General features: G+C 44.7%; 1 protein-coding gene across 3 annotated transcripts in view; it reads right to left on the bottom strand.

Moving 5' to 3' along the window:
- Window positions 1-17,649, bottom strand: part of TRMT61A (tRNA methyltransferase 61A) — a 37,049-nt gene that overhangs the window by 17,832 nt on the left and 1,568 nt on the right. For all 3 annotated transcript variants that reach the window (XM_073349754.2, XM_073349753.2, XM_073349752.2), the window contains exon 2: window positions 15,781-16,145. In XM_073349754.2, the coding sequence (XP_073205855.1) occupies window positions 15,781-16,111 (331 nt within the window). In that variant the 5' untranslated portion in view covers window positions 16,112-16,145. The remainder of the gene's footprint in view (window positions 1-15,780; window positions 16,146-17,649) is intronic.

Genomic DNA, 17,649 nt, shown 5'->3' with positions numbered 1-17,649 from the left:
AACTGTAAACCCTGCATATAATGGAAACCACTTCAAGCCAGGGGGTACGGCAACACCCCCTGCAATTCTAGTTCCAGCAGCACCTATGTGCACAGGATCTTCCCCAGAGTCTCTAATCCTAGGGTTCTGCTTTTTTTAAATAAACAAAGCATTTAAATTTTTAAAACTATACATGTGTACAGCTGTACAGATGTGAGTGTGTGATGGATTGTCTACACTGCCATCCCAGTAATTCAGGGGTTAAAGTTAGAGAAGCTCACAAACCCACAGGCAATCTCAGATTGCTCCAAGGTAAGAAAAGTTTAAAATATAAAGAGCGTTATCAAATACCATGTCAGTATCATATCATACAAGCTATCAGTAGAACGGTGGTGTTGCTGGCAAGATTTGGTCACACGTATCCTACATTTGGGCGCAGTAAATACAATAAAATAACGACAGCGCAGTCCCATTTGTCTGTCTCCTAGCTACAACTCTCAAAGCTAGCATATAATAATAAGTAGTGGCAGGCCATCAGTCAGCACTGGGAACGGATGGAGCCTCACAGGGCAGGAAAGAATTAGTCTCAAGGCAGTCCTAGTGCCACTACAGATTAATGTTTGCCAAGAGGCAGGGACTACAAGAATACGCACAATAAATGCTGGGAACAGGAGAATTATTATTCATTATTTTGAACACCCAAAGGCATGCTATGGACTTCACAGAAATAATTCAAGCCACAGTTCCTGTCCTAAAAAGCTTACTGTCCAAAGTCAGGCACGACACATGCAGTGGGGATAATACAGAAATGAAAAGGGAGGGAAAGAGAGCAGTTACAATAATACCGCCTCAGGGTTACTTCAGTAAGGTAAACACGCATCTCAGAGAGTTCCTTTAGAGAAGAACAGCTCTCCCCTCCACTCTCTCTTCTCTCATGGAGGACACAACTGACGTGGGTTTTTAGGAAGGGAGATGAATGAGGAGAGGGTTATTGCCTGAACAGGTTTAGAAAGTGCAATCCCATGCATAGGGTCAGACGTAGGGCCCTACCAAATTCACCGTCCATTTTGGTCAATTTCACAGTCATGGGATTTTTAAAATAGTAAATTTCACAATTTCAGCTATTGAAATCTGAAATTTCACCCTGTTGTAATTGAAGGGGTCCTGACCAAAAAGGCGTTGTGCGGGGTGGGGGATGTCACAAGGTAATGGGGTGGGGGTGCGGTACTGCTACCCTTACTTCTGCGCGGCTGCTGGGGTGGCACTGCCTTGAGAGCTGGGCAGCTAGAGAGCAGAGGCTGCTGGCCGGGAGCCCAGCTCTGAAGGCAGAGCCACCGCCAGCAGCAACAAAGAAGTAAGGATGTCATGGTGTGGTCTTGCCACCCTTACTTCTGCTCTGCTGCCTTCAGCGCTGGACCTTTGGTCAGCGGCCACCACTCTCCAGCCACCCAGCTCTGAAGGCAGAGCAGAAGGGCGACCCCCCTGCAACTCCCTTTTGGGTCAGAATCCCCAGTTTGAGAAACACTGGTCTCCCCCATGAAATCTGTATAGTATAGGGTAAAAGCACAAAAAAGACCAGATTTCATAGAGGGAGACCAGATTTCATGGTTTGTGACCCGTTTTTCATGGCCGTGAATTTGGTAGGGCTCTAGTCATACAGGAAGGAAGTGGGAGAAAGTGGTGAAGAAGGTATCCAGGCTGGCGTCATGAGCAAAAGGGATGGGGAACGGGAAGACTGAGGTTTCCTTTTTAGAGACGACAAAGTCAGATTCCCACAGGAAGTAATCTTCTGCCAAAATGGAGATGTTTGGCCAGTTCTTAAGCTATACAGTAATATCCCTCTTGGGCTACAGTACTGTCAGCAGGGCTAGTTTCATTAACTACAGTTGTCAAACACTCTGGCGGTCAAGGGCCTTTCCTAAAACCCACCACTGTCAATGCAAAGACTCCCTTGACGTCAGTGGGCTTTGGTTTAGACCTACTTGTACATCAGCAGAGTGCCACATTCTCCCATGTGTTGACAGATGAGGCCAGGCTTACACCACAGACGTTTTTAAACAGAGATCAGCTTCTCACTTTCTTTTCAGATTCCTTTTGCTCATGCAGTAGCCGAAGGATAGATATGGCAGAAGTTGTAAGCTTAGGCTTAGCGTTAATATGTTCCCAAGTTGAATGAATCGTTACAGGGCTTTGGGTCATGCTTTACCTTAGGAGTGCATTTATAAACAGTTTATAAATGATTAACAGATGCTATAATCATGTTATAGACATGCTAGCATGTGTAAGAAGTGTCATAAGCACATTAGTAGAAGGTGTTATCAAAAGTTTTAAGCAGCCAATTGACCTGCTGGACCTTGAAACCACAAATTAATCTTGTATTAACCCTTTATTAAACTATATATAAATGTATCCTTAATATAAACGGTGACCAGAATGAATTTAAACATTTCCATAACTGATTTACAGCACCTCTAGAACAGGCTTGGGATTAGCTTGGTGTAATGCTTAAGATCTCCACAGTCACCCAATCAAGAAGCTGTACTACTCTCAATATTGAGGAATCCAAAATCTATTTTCATATGGCACTAAAGGAAGATTTAGCAATTTTGAATACAGGATTTAGCCAGAGAGAAAGAGATACTCCAACGGGTGTTTGGCTCAAGTCGGTTTGAGTTTGTCCTAGGACTGCTGATTGTTACATTATCATTGGTAGAGCTGGCTGGAACATTTTCAACTAAATGTCATTTCATCAAAGCTAAGATGTTTCAGAGATGTATCTGTTTCGAGGAAGTTTTCTGAAGTCCAAGACTGAATTCTGACCAGAGAGAGACCTTTATTGAAAAGCTCAGGTTTTCCATCAGAAAACAGCTGTTTTGACACAATTCCATTTTGCAAAAACATTCAAAATGTTTTCGTTTAATTCCAATGGGGAACAAAAATAAAATGTTGAATCTTCAAAGGCTGCTGCAAAACAGAATTTGTCTTGGGGCAGCTCTGATCACTGAATAGAAAATAGCCCTGTCTGGGATGTTGATGTCAAGAGTAGTTTTGGAGAAAGTAGTGACCTGAAAGAAGATTCAGTTCTGTCCCTTAATCTAGACAGAGCTCTGGTCTCCACTACGGGGTTAGGTCCAATTTAGCTGCGTTAGGTCGATTTTAAAATGAATGCGTCTACACAACCAACCCTGTTCCATCGACTTAAAGGGCTCTTAAAACTGACTTCTGTACTCCTCCCCAGTGAGGGGAGTAGCGCTAAAATCGACCTTGCTGGGTCGAATTTGGGGTAGTGCAGACGCAATTTGATGGATTTGGCCTCTGGGAGCTATCTCAGAGTGCTCCAATGTGACCGCTCTGGACAGCACTTTGAACTCCGAAGCACTAGCCACGTACACAGGAAAACCCCAGGAAATATTGAATTTCATTTCCTGTTTGGTCAGCGTGGCGAGCTCGGCAGCTCAGGTGACCATGCAGTCCCCCCCAGAATCGCAAACGAGCTCCAGCATGGAGCAAAAGGGAGACACTGGATCTGACTGCTGTATGCGGAGAAGAATCTGTGCAGGCCGAACTCCGATCAAAAAGAAGAAATGCTAATACATATGCCAAAAATCGCACAGGGCATGATGATGAGAGGCTACAACAGGGACACACAGCATTGCCACGTGAAAGTCAAGGAGCTCAGGCAAGCCTACTAAAAGACAAAGGAGGCAAACGGTTGCTCCGGGTAAGAACCCCATTCGTGCCGCTTCTGTGATCAGCTGCATAGCACTCTAGGGGGTGACCCTACCACTACCCCACCACTGTCCGTGGACACCTGCAAGGGGGGAGTCTCACACAACAGGGAGGAGGATTTTGTGGATGAGGAAGAAGAAGATGATGAGGAGGAGGAAAATGCGCAGCAGGGAAACGGTGAATCCGTTCTCCCCGGCAGCCAGGACGTTTTCATCACCCTGGAACCAAAACCCTCCCGTGGTGGGCTCTCCGGCCCTGAAGCTGGAGAAGGCAGCTCTGGTGAGTGCACATTTGTAACTACAGTATAGGGTTTAAAAGCAATAGTGTTTAATGTTTGATTTGCCCTGAAGAATTGGGATGCATTCGCAGCCAGTACAGCTATTGGAAAAGTCTGTTAACGTGTCTGGGGATGGAGCGGGAATCCTCCAGGGACATCCCCATGAAGCTCTCCTGGAGGTACTCCCAAAGCCTTTGCAGAAGGTTTCTGGGGAGGGCTGCCTTATTTCATCCTTCACGATAGGACACTTTACCACGCCAGGTCAGTAGCAAGTAGTCTGGAATCACTGCAGCACAAAGCATGGCAGTGAATGGTCCTGGGTTTGGTTGCATTCAAGCAACATTCGGTCTTTATCTTTCTGTGCTAGCCTCAGGAGAGTGGTATCATTCATGCTCACCTGGTTGAAATAGGGGAATTTTTGTAAGGGAACAGTAAAAGGACCCCATTCATGCTGGGTTGTTTGCGCTTAGCTAAAAGGGATAATCCCAGAGAATAGCCACGCGGTGGGGTGGGGAGAGGTGTGTGCTGCACATCCACTCGAAAACCGCAGCCCCTCCTTTTAAATGTGAAACCCAACCGGCATTGTTTGCTATGGGAAAGGATGGCGCTGCAGTTTGAAACCATTCCCACATGTTATGAAGGCGTACGAAGCCAACCAATGTGATCGTTCCTCTCTATTCGACATTACTCCAGATGAGGCCTCACCACTGTGTCCAGTTGTGGGCCCCACACTACAAGAAGGATGTGGAAAAATTGGAAAGTATCCAGCAACAAAAAATGATTAGGGGACTGGAACACATGACTTATGAGGAGAGACTGAGGGAACTGGGATTATCTAGTCTGCAGAAGAGAAGAATGAGGGGGGATTTGATAGCTGCTTTCAACTACCTGAAAGGGGTCCCAAAGAGGATGGATCTAGACTGTTCTCAGTGGTACCAGATGACAGAACACGGAGTAATGGTCACAAGTTGCAGTTGGGGAGGTTTAGGTTGGATATTAGGAAAAACTTTTTCACTAGGAGGGTGGTGAAACACTGGAATGCGTTACCTAGGGAGGTGGTGGAATCTCCTGCCTTAGAGGTTTTTAAGGTCAGGCTTGACAAAGCCCTGGCTGGGATGATTTAGTTGGGGATTGGTCCTGCTCTGAGCAGGGGGTTGGACTAGATGACCTCCTGAGATCCCTTCCAACCCTGATATTCCATGATTCTAACCCCGCGTACCAAAAGGCTTACCATGGCTGCCTGGAAACCCAATTCTGTTGCCCAGCCGTTTGTGATGTGTCACCATACCGGCAGGCGCTCAATATAAAAGGCAAAAAGTGACCTTATACATAAAACACATGTGCGGTCTGCTGTGAATTGCTTGAGACATTGTGGAAGAGTCTCCCTTTTGTTCTCAGAAATGTATCTTAAATTTTACTCTCCCTTTTTATCCCCCCCAGGTGCAAATGTTTCAATACTCCCCCCATCATCTCCGTCCCTGAGGTTATCGCAGATTAGAAGGCAAAAAAACCGCACTCGTGATGACATGTTTTCCGAGCTCATGCAGTCCTCCCGCACTGATAGGGCACAGCTTAATGCATGGAGGCATTCAGTGGCAGAGGCCAGAAAAGCATTAAGTGAGCGCGAAGAGCAGAGGCAGGAGGCGATGCTGAGGCTAATGGGGGAGCAAACGGACATGATGAAGCATCTGTTGGAGCTGCAGGAAAGCCAACAAGAGCGCGGACCCCCTGCTGCATCTATTGTATAACCGCCTGCCCTCCTCCCCAAGCTCCATATCCTCCTCACCCAGACGCCCAAGAACGTGGAGAGGAGGGGGGTGGTGGTGGAAGGAAGGCTCCGGGCACCCAGCCACTCCACTCCAGAGGATGGCCCAAGCAACCGAAGGCTGTCATTCAAACAGTTTTGATTTGTAGTGTGGCTACAATAAGCAATGTGGCCTTGTCCTTCCACCCTCCCGCACCCCACCCCACCCAGGCTACCTTGTCAGTTATCTCACTTATTTTTTTAATTAATAAAGAAAGAATGCATGATTTCAAAACAATAGTTACTTTATTTCCTTTGCCAGCTGTGATTGAAGGGGGGAGGGTGGTTGGCTTACAGGGAATTAAAATCAACAAAGTGGGAGGGTTTGCAGCAAGGAGAAACACACACACAGCTGTCACACCGTAGCCTGGCCGGTCATGAAACTGGTTTTCAAAGCCTCTCTGATGCGCAGCACACCTAGCTGTGCTCTTCCAATCGCCCTGGTGTCTGGCTGCTCAAAATCAGCCGCTGAGCAATTTTGCCTTAACCTCTCACCCCGCCATAAACATCTCCCCCTTATTCTCACAGATATTATAGAGCACACAGCAAGCAGCAATAACAATGGGAACAATACCCACCTGCTGAAGTGAAGAAACAGATTGACAGAGCCAGAAGTTACCTACTACAGGACAGGCCTAACAAAGAAAATAACAGAACGCCACTAGCCATCACCTTCAGCCCTCAACTAAAACCTCTCCAACGCATCATCAAGGATCTACAGCCTATTCTGAAGGATGACCCATCACTCTCACAGATCTTGGGAGACAGGCCAGTCCTTGCTTACAGACAGCCCCCCAACCTGAAGCAAATACTCACCAGCAACCACACACCAGAACCACTAACCCAGGAACCTATCCTTGCAACAAAGCCCGTTGCCAATTGTGTCCACATATCTATTTAGAGGACACCATCATAGGGCCTAATCCCATCAGCCACACTATCAGAGGCTCGTTCACCTGCATGTCTACCAATGTGATATATGCCATCATGTGCCAGCAGTGCCCCTCTGCCATGTACATTGGCCAAACTGGACAGTCTCTATGTAAAAGAATAAATGGACACAAATCAGACGTCAAGAATTATAACATTCAAAAACCAGTCAGAGAACACTTCAATCTCTTTGGTCACTCAATAACAGACCTAAAAGTGGCAATTCTTCAACAAAAAAACTTCAAAAAACAGACTCCAATGAGAGACTGCTGAATTGGAATTAATTTGCAAACTGGATACAATTAACTTAGGCTTGAATAGAGACTGGGAGTGGATGGGTCATTACACAAAGTAAAACTATTTCCCCGTGTTTATTCCCCCCTCCCCTGTTCCTCAGACGTTCTTGTCAACTGCTGGAAATGGCCCACCTCGATTATCACTACAAAAGGTTCCCCCCCTCCCCCCCGATACTGCTGGTAATAGCTCACCTTACCAGATCACTCTTGTTACAGTGTGTATGGTAACACCCATTGTTTCATATTCTCTGTGTATATAAATCTCCCCACTGTATTTTCCACTGAATGCATCCGATGAAGTGAGCTGTAGCTCACGAAAGCTTATGGTCAAATAAATTTCTTAGTCTCTAAGATGCCACAAGTACTCCTTTTCTTTTTAATGGGAATGTTGGTAGTGCTGAGGTCTAACCTAGTCAGCAAACACCCCAGCAAGCTTTTAAGCGTCCAAAGGCACATTCTACCACCATTCTGCACTTGCTCAGCCTGCAGCTGAACTGCTCCTTACTACTGTCCAGGCTGCCTGTGTACGGCTTCATGAGCCATGGGAGCAAGGGGTAGGCTGGGTCCCCAAGGATAACTATTGGCATTTCAACATCCCCAAAGGTAATTTTCTGGTCTGGGAAGTAATCCCTTCTTGCAACTGCTCGAACAGCCCGGAGTTCCTAAAGATGCGAGCGTCATGCACCTTTCCCGGACATCCCACGTTGATATTGGTGAAACATCCCTTGTGATCCACCAGTGCTTCCAGCAACATTGAGAAGTACCCCTTGCGGTTTATATACTGGTTGGCAAGGTGGTCTGGTGCCAAGATAGAGAGAACCCATATCCCTATCTCCCCACCACAGTTAGGGAACCCCACTGCAGCAAAGCCATCCAGTATGACCTGCACATTTCCCAGAGTCACTACCCTTGATAGCACAACGCCAGTGATTGCATTGGCTACTTGGTTCACAGCAGTCCCCAAAATAGATTTGCCCACTCCAAATGGATTCTGAACTGACCAGTAGCAGTCAGGCATTGCAAGCTTCCACAGGGCTACTGCCACTCGCTTCTCAACCATCAGGGCAGCTCTCATCTTGGTATTCCTGCGCTTAGGGTGGGGGAAAGCAACTCACGAAGTTCAAGGAAAGTGGCCTTACGCATGCGAAAGTTTCGCAGCCACTGTGAATCATCCCATACCTGCAACACTATGTGGTCCCACCAGTCTGTGCTTGTTTGCTGGGCCCAGAATTGGCGTTCCACTGTATCAACCAGCCCCACTGCCACCATGATGTCCCAATTGCCACAGCCCGTGCTTTCAGGAACATCTGTGTCCATGTCCTCATCACAATCATCCTTGTACTAGCTCTCTTAGCTTAGTTCTGCACATACTCCAGGATAATGCGCGAGGTGTTTACAATGCTCACAAACAGCAGCGGTGAGCTGAGCAGGCTCCATGCTTGCTGTGGTATGGTGTCTGCATGGGTAACCCAGGGAAAAAGGCTCGAAACGATTGTCTGCCATTGCTTTCACGGAGGGAGGGGCGACTGATGACATGTACCCAAAACCATACTCGACAATGTTTCTGCCCCATCAGGGATTGGGAGCTTAACCCAGAATTCCAATGGGCAGCAGAGACTGCGGGAACTGTGGGATAGCTACTTACAGTGCACCGCTCCAGAAGTCGATGCTAGCCACAGTATTGTGGATACACTCCGCCGACTTAATGCGCTTAGTGGGGACATACACAATCGATTGTATAAAATTGATTTCTAAAAATCAATTTCTATAAAATCGACCTAATTTCGTAGCGTAGACATAGTTTGCAACATGTAGCAATTACCAAGTATAGAGATTGACTGAGATTAAAGCTACCTGACAGAGATGGAAGTCTGAGAGAAAAGGCCACTTTCAACGGACAGGTATTTTAACCCTCTCAGGGCTATCTTGAGTCTTTCTTCTCTGCAAAGCTCAGACTGTGTATCCTGTATCTGACTTTTTGCAGGTTCTCTCATTGTGAAGCTACCCAATTCTGCGAGCAGTACTCTAAAAAGTACAGTTCAACCTCAGAGTTACAAACTGACCAGTCAAACACACACCTCATTGGAACCGCAAGTATGCAATCAAGCAGCAGACGACAAAAACAAGAAAAAAAAGAAAAGCAAATACAATACAGTGCTGTGTTAAATATAAACTACTAAAAATAACGGGAAAGCAGCATTTTTCTTCCGCATAGTAAAGTTTCAAAGCTGTATTAAGTCAATGTTCAGTTGTAAACTTTTGAAAGAACAACCACGTTTTGTTCAGTTACGAACCTTTCAGAGTTACGGACAACCTCCATTCCTGAGGTGTCTGTAACTCTGAGGTTCTACTGTAACCTTAACTCTAAAAGGTAGCTCTGGCTATAGTTAAAACATAAATTTTTTAAATTTAGATAGCAGCAGGAGATGGGGAAGAGAAAGGTTCACCCACTAAGTATCACAGATGAGACATCAGCCAGATTCCTAGATCCTTCAAAACCTGGGAATAGTGCATTTGTATCATTTTAATAGTAGGGCAAATATCTGGAGATACTGGCAGCAAGCTACTCTTCAAAAATAAAGTCAGTAGAAAAATAAGCTGTAGTAATACTTTTATATCACGACTGTGTTTTTTAATCTAAACCCATTTCCAAGACTCAATGGTACAAAATTAAAGATTCTAGTCATCTTATTTTTTTCCCCCCATAAAAGAAAAATAAAATCCTTTTACTTAAATTGCTTGAGATATAGTATTATGCAGAATTTATTCCATTTCATTTCAGACTGAAAGCATTTTATCTTTCCCTCCTTATTTCAGTCTTATGGGTATGACACAAGACATGAGGAAATTCAACACCAGCTGTTAATATAAACATTAAGCTAAATTCTACTCTGTTTCACTGATGTAAATGCAGAGCAATTTGCTGCAGTCTGTCAAGTTACTCTCTGTTTACAGCATTGTAACAAAGCAAAATTTGACCCATTCATTGCTATTACATCAGCAATATAAAATAAAGTAAAATAAAAGCCAAATGGTCGTTAATGCTCTAGTTGCATATAATACCAGCATCAGTAGGAAGCAGACTCAGAATGTAATTACTAGACTAGATTTCCTGGCTTGTTTCTGTTAATCATGGCAGGCTTGTTTCCTGTTAGGCCACAAAAGGTTAATCTAGAACTAATTATTTAGGATTGCTGGAATATAGTCTGATTTAAGATCACACCAAAGTATGTTACATCATACCAGCCTCGCCCCTACTTGTCAATACTTGTAACATTTTTATTCAAATTGTCATTTCTGGTCACTTGCACTGTGCTTCTAAATAAATTCAGGTTTCAGAGTAGCAGCCCTGTTAGTCTGTATCCGCAAAAAGAAAAGGAGTACTAGTGGCACCTTAGAGACTAACAAATTTATTTGAGCATAAGCTTTCGTGAGCTACAGCTCACTTCACGAAAGCTTATGCTCAAATAAATTTGTTAGTGTCTAAGGTGCCACCAGTACTCCTTTTTTAAATAAATTCACTTATTTCAAGGAGTAACCAAATGAATCCGGAGCAATGCTTTTTCTTTTATCAACAGTCAACCAACCCTTCAGGCACTGCAGGCCACAGGTATAGTAGTTAGTTATTAGAATGGTCAAAATGGAAAAAATTTGGGGAGAAAAGGTGGGGTTGTTGAAGATGTAGTGGAAACTGATGAGGAATGTAGGTCGTCTGTCCAGAGGATGAAAATATAATTGATGCACTTCAGGTATATAATTGATTTCATAGTGCATTTGTCCAGAAATTCTTCCTCAAGGTGGCCCAGGAATAGGCTGGCATATTGGGAAGCCATCTTAGTACTCATAGCTGTTCCCATGGTTTGGATAAAGTATAAAATTGTTACGGGTGAGGATGAAATAGATGCAGTGACACAGTTATTGTGAGGGATGTTGATGTATAGGGAGGTGACATCCATGGTGGCAAGGATGGTGTTCTGAGGATGGTTGGTTAATGTTGAGGAGTTTGTGGAGGAAGTCGGTTGTGTCCTGGAGGAAGCTGGTCCCTTGTGTGATGAGTGGCATGAGGATGGTTTCTGAGAGTCCTGATATTCATTCAGTAAGAGTGCCATGGCCAGACACGATGGGTCTGTCTGGGTCCCTTGTTTGTGTATCTGAGAAAGCATGTAGAAGGTTCTTGGTGTGGGATCATGGGTGATGAGGTTGTAGAGTTTCTCCTGGAGTGGTCTGGGGAAGGATTTGAGGATATCCTTAAATTCCTGGGTGAACTGTCGTGTGGAATCTTCGAATTCTTCATAATAAGTGGAGTCAGAGCTGTTGGCTGACCTCATTGATATAGTCATCATGGCTGAGAACTACAATGACCCTCTTTGTCTGCTGATTTGATCTGTGACCCACTAACCCCCAGTTTATTGTTAACGGCCCACAACATCTTGAACAGTCTTTTAGAATGTGTGTTAACTACTTACTAAACAATCTATTCCACCTTGTATTTAGCTGTGACATTGAGAGTACCTTTCCCTGACCTGAGGAAGAGCTCAGAGACAAACTTTCCAGCTATACATTCACAAACAGAAGTTGGTTCAGTAAGAGATTTAAAAATTTTATTTACAGCTAATGTTAAAAAAATTATATAATACATAGTTTGGAAAAAGTGTGTCTGTACTTAGTGCTTAGATTATCCACAAATACAAAGTTAGTTTTTTAAAGTTATATGATACATAATCAGCAATAACTAAAATTTAAGTGAATAGATTTAACAATACAGTTTTGGTATTAGAATCTGAATACCTGGGTACATCATTCGTGAAAAGTTGAACCGAGATTTGGTTGTGGAAAGCAAAATATATCAGCGAGTGGAGACTGTCCCTCACTAATTGAGAATTAGGTTGGTTGTCCATTTAGAAAATACAGTCCATGAGGAAAGTATTTGTTATTTTCCTGACTGCGCTTCTCATCGGCACTCTAGCTCACTCCTCCTTGTCGATGGCCAGTGATGTGTTCTATGTAGATGTCCCTTGGCCACCCAATGGCATCAGACACCATGAGTTGCCGCATCAGTCGAGCATAGCGTTGACTGATTCCGCATTCTCTCAGCACTCACTCATTACTGAGGTCCCATGCTCCTAAGGCTCCGACAATCAGTACGTGTGTCTGGACCTGGTAACTCTTAGCTCTCAAGGTTTCGGCCAGAGGGGCATATTTCTCTACCTTTCGAGCTCAGGCATCGTGGAAGGCCGGGGTCCTGTTCTCGAAGGGCACTGTGATGTCCACCATGATGATCTTCTTCCGGTCCTTGTTGGTGATGACGATGTTCGGTCACAGTTGGCTGTCGGTTCCGGGGATGGCAGAGTTTACAGCAACCTTCCCCATGGGTGGCGGGATGGCTCTGGCCAGGCGATCTTGGATGGCGTTGTGTCACAGGTGCCAAGCTCTGGAATGGGGCTTGCAGCTACATAGGACGTGGGGTAGTGTCTCGTTGGCGTAGCAACACTTTCTGCATCGCTTGTCCCGATTCCCATGGCAGACGGCTCCGTTCAGTGGGATGCAGTTGAGCCAGTCCCTAAGGATGAACCTCCTGTCGACAAATCAGGTGAAGCTGCCCCCAGGGAGAAAGTCGTTGCTGGCGTCCCACTTGCACGTCACCTCAAACGCCTTGCCCTGGTCCGGCTTTTGTTTCAGGTTTTCCACGTATTGGCAGTGGATGGCATCCTTCAAGGTCCTCTCCAGCATGGTTCTAGCTCTTGGAGTGATGATAGCGTGATCTGTATTCTTCACCTGTGGTACCAGTACTCCTAGCTCCTGGTGTTCCTTGCACCACATCCAGTGGCAGCAGATATGCTTCTCCAGTCATCGTAGCATTGCAGGCACGAGTCCAGAGCGAAGCAAAGTCTCCCCTGTCTCTTCCAAATTCACCTTACAGCGAGCCACTCGGGTAGTGGTGACATCTTGGCTGGAGGGGGTTCTGGCAATTTGCTTCTTGACAGCACCTGCAGAGCACTCTCTGCGATGTTCCTCACCATGGTGTCCGGGCACATCAAAGGGCGGAAGTGATCACGGCAACATCGCACAGATCACCCATTCGAGAGACGTTGGTGCCGCCCTGCCTGTGCAAGATATACACCAGTTAATTGCTGGCCCTCTGGGGGAGAAACATCCACTTCTTCACCAGCTGCCGGACGGTGCTGTCTGCCTTGTTCAGAGGTACCTTCGCCATGGCAGATCCCCTCAGGACGAATGAGATACGGGGGATCAGGAAGGTGTTCAAGGCGTTGATCTTCTGCCATGGCGCCAGTAGGGAGGAGTCGATCCTGGCCACATCTCGTAGGATCTCTGCGATAGTATCCTCAGATGTCTGCTGGACGTAGAAACTTGTTGTTGGTATGCTTGCCTGTCCTCGAGGAAGATCATGGGTTCACTCTGGACCTGAAAAGATGTCACCTGGACTGAATCCGTTCTACTGCCATTGATATGCAGGGATGCAAACTTCCTGCCATTGAAGTGGAATCCCATCCAGTTGGCAGCCTTGCTGGTGATGTCTAGCATTTGTGGGTTGTTTGCAATCAGGACCAGATTGTCGGCGTAGGCCAGGATATTCACTCTGTTGTCATATAGATTGAAACCACCTAGACCGCTGGAGATCGCTCGAATGAGCGGCTCTATGGCTAAGTTGAAAACGATGGAGCTCAGGGGGCAGCCTTGCTTCACGCCACTACGGATAGGAATTTTGGGTGTCTCTCCTTCCGTGCAGCACATGGTGGTGGTGCAGCCTTCACACAGTTCCCGGACCAGTTGGAGAGAGTTTTCAGGCATAGGTTTGAACTCTCGCAGCGTGGCAAAAATGTGCTGATGGGGCATCAATCCAAAAGCATTAGCCAGGTCAAACCATGCTATGGCACATTGCCTCTGTGCCCTCCTGGCCATGTGGATGCCTCACCCACCTTGTCTCTCTAATATCCTGGGACCAACACGTCTACAACAACTCTGCAATTCCAGCCCTAAGACTACCATTGTACAAACTAGAATCCGGACTTGTGGGGTTCAGAGTTTCTGCAGAATCAAGGGCTTGTGCAATAGTGCCTTATGCATCTGGAAATACCAGTTTCCAGTATTCAGGGGTTAAATATATACACATCACATTCCCTGACCCACAAATCTGAAACAGAATGACAGATGAAATTTTAGTTGCGTGTGAAAAAAAGCCGTGCCTAAAAGGCTGCCAATTATTATGCAAGACTGGGAATGGGAAACCTTAACCAAAAATACAGCATAACAACATTGTGCACTCCTTTTATGCATCTGCTCTTGAGAGTCAAGGGACAAGCAGGTTTACAAAATGATTCAATGGAGGCAGACAGAATAAATCCCTCAAAAAGAAAGGCAGCTATATACATTAATAAAAATTATATATTTCCCCTACAGTACAGGAAAGTAATCAAATGGCAGGAAATTATTATGTAGCCCTAATAATGCTGCCTGCAGTAAAAAAAAATATTAAAGCATCATATAATATATTTAATCAATATGATAATGAACATTTAGTATAAAATACAACAACTCCCCTTTTGCATCGCAAGCAACAGCCTAGCATTTATAATGTTTACAGCACACTTTATAAGCTAAACACAACACACCACTAATCCATTCAGAGGGTTAAAATCATCTGTATGAAAAGCAGTGGAACATAGTGCACAGATCACCACTGGTATCAAACCACCCATTGTACATTCCATTGCAGCTGACCTTTGTGTGCTGTTTCAGTACTGCATATAGCACATACATCGTGTAAGAAAGGCCAAATATGTGGATTATGTGGCCTGGTGAACGCTCCCATTTTATCCCACGTATTACCCGTTTAACCCATACCATTTTGTTTTCTTTTTCAACCTGTATAAGTTCTACCAATGCTCAAGTTATTTTAGAAGAAGAATGTAGGATTTATATCTGAGGTTTGTCAGATAAGCTGTTCTGTAGACAACTCCCCCCACACCTAATACTGAACCTAATACTGAACCCCACAATTAGGTGAGTATTAACACACCTAATACTATGTAAACAAACTGAACTATTTCATCTGAAACTGGCACATTCCCAAGGACCCCCCCCCAAAAAAACCTAATTCACCCCCCAAAGGGAAAAAAAGTATAAAATTATTTATTTTAACTCAATAACCTTGTTACACACGCTTCTGCACATGGTCCCCGCCACATAAGTGTCACATAAGTGTCTTTTCAGTACAGAAAAACAGAACATTTGCTAACATTCATAAACGAAGTAGAATTATTCAAGCTGTAGGCCAGGAAGGCTCTAGCAGCAACAGAACAATTCTATATCTATCTATATAAAGTTTAAAACAAAGTCTGTTGCTAGTTAAAGTGTTGTTGAGAACTGCTGGGTTAACTAAGGGATTCAAGGCCCCCTGGGGGACCACGAGCAGGTTTCAGAGGGTCCACCAGACAGGGCCGGCATTAGATTCACTGGGGCTCAGGGCAAAAAGCCAAAGTCCAGCCGCCCCAAGCCCTGCCATCCGGGCCTGAAGGTGAAGCCTGAGCAGCTTAGCTTTGCGGGGCACCCTGTCATGTGGGGCTCTGGGCAATTGCCCTGCTTGCTACCCCCTAATGCCGGCCCTGCCTTTTGTATGCAGAAAAACAGCTGTTGTGGCACAGGTGGGCTGTGGAGTTTTTATAGCATGTTAGAGGGGCCTCAGAAAGAAAAAGGTTGAGAACCCCTGAGTTAATATACTAAAATCCCTTATTAAAAACTATTACCTGATTCACACACTATGGATCCTGGCTTCAATTCCAGCATCATGGTGATTAAAGAGATGTCAGTTGAATAAAGAATTTGTGTTCTGTGGGGAAGATTCATAGTCCACAACTCTGGGGTTGGATGAAGAATAAACACCCAGCCTCCTTTACTGCAGGTCACCTTTGAGCCGTACCTTTTGCCTATGAGATCACTGGAATGTCTAATGACCCCATACTTAGTCTGAGTTTTACTGCCATGTTGGACTTTCACAGGAAACATTGATTCATGGCCCAAGAACACAATAGCTGTGTCTCCATCTTTTATCGTATCTCCGTAGTCAACAAAACTCATTGTGATAATCTTCTAGTCGGCTGGATATTTTCACCTAAAGGAAAAGAAACATACAAGAAAGTTTTATACCTTTAGACTATGATGGAGTTTTATATGTAATTATGAATGATAAAAGCAAGAATATGTCATAGAATATCAGGGTGGGAAGGGACCTCAGGAGGTCATCTAGTCCAACCCCCTGCTCAAAGCAGGGCCAAGCCCCAATTTTTGCCCCAGATCCCTAAATGGCCCCTTCAAGGCTTGAACTCACAACCCTGGGTTTAGCAGGCCGATGCTCAAACCACGGAGCTATGGGATAGCTTATTATGGGATAGCTCATTATGGGATAGCTCAGTGGTTTGAGCATCGGCCTGCTAAACCCAGGGTTGTGAGTTCAAGCCTTGAGGGGGCCATTTAGGGATCTGGGGCAAAAATTGGGGCTTGGCCCTGCTTTGAGCAGGGGGTTGGACTAGATGACCTCCTGAGGTCCTTCCCACCCTGATATTCTATGAGTCATGTTCTATATCTAAAGCTTGAAGAAACTATACACAAAATGGCTACTAAATTTAACTTCGATCTGGAAACATTTAGAAATGTAACAAAAGACACTGGACCAAATCCTTGCCCACAAAAAGCTCTCATTGACTTCAACGTGACCAACATTTGTCCCTTTGTACACTGAACGCATTTATAATTTTAAACAAGTTTAAGCAAACAAATTCTTTCTTCAGCTTGTTCCACATTGTTACAGAGCGAGCTACAAGGAAATATGAACTGTAGCTGTCTATTAAACCCCACTGCACAAGTTCTTGAGCATGCCTGCTAGGCAGTGACTTTTGTTCTCTCTCTTTGGTGATTTATGACTTAAGACAACAAACATTTTATCCAGAGTAAGAGCCACCCCTAGAACTGGGCAAGCTTAGCTTTTGACACCATGGATAGAAGTTAATGGGAAAATTTCTACTCAGTTGGTTTCAAATTCTGGTTCACGAAAGCTTCAGCATAACCAAAGGATGGCCCATGTTCGATTTTAAAAAAAGAGGAGTGAGGGATTCCCCTGGCATGAAGGTTTCAGGTCAGGTCATCCAAGAGCCTTAATGTGATCCCTTTAAACAATTAACCATTTACAAATATGTATCTTTAAACAGTCTTCCATGAACTTAAAAGCCAGAGCAGAAGAGTAAAGCTTTGTGGGGCTGTTAACTTTCAGCTATCAAATATCAATTAATTGTGGATTTTAGCTGATGTGGTAACTTGGATATACTTTTTACCCAAGATATCAGGTTATTTACTGTTGGGTTTTGGTTTCCCTGCAACGATAGAAGTAGTTAACTCTCAAGTTGCTGTGCATATACCGTAGTTGCAGTTTTTCTCCCATTGTATTTATTGAGTGACTAGCTACTTAACTTTATAAAGCTAGAATAACCTGAGCTATGAAATGGAAAAAATATTTTATATTCCTGTAAACCCAAAATAGTTCCAGCCTTCAAGAAGTTCTTTCCCAAACAGACTTTGTATCTCCAGCTGCAGACTGGGGAAAAGTAGCTGTTTAAACATTA

This window comes from Lepidochelys kempii, chromosome 6 (genome assembly GCF_965140285.1).
Source record: "Lepidochelys kempii isolate rLepKem1 chromosome 6, rLepKem1.hap1, whole genome shotgun sequence".
NCBI lineage: Eukaryota > Metazoa > Chordata > Testudines > Cheloniidae > Lepidochelys > Lepidochelys kempii.
The sequence above is the reverse complement of the archived record's forward strand: the minus strand, read 5'-3'. Positions and strand labels throughout refer to the sequence as shown.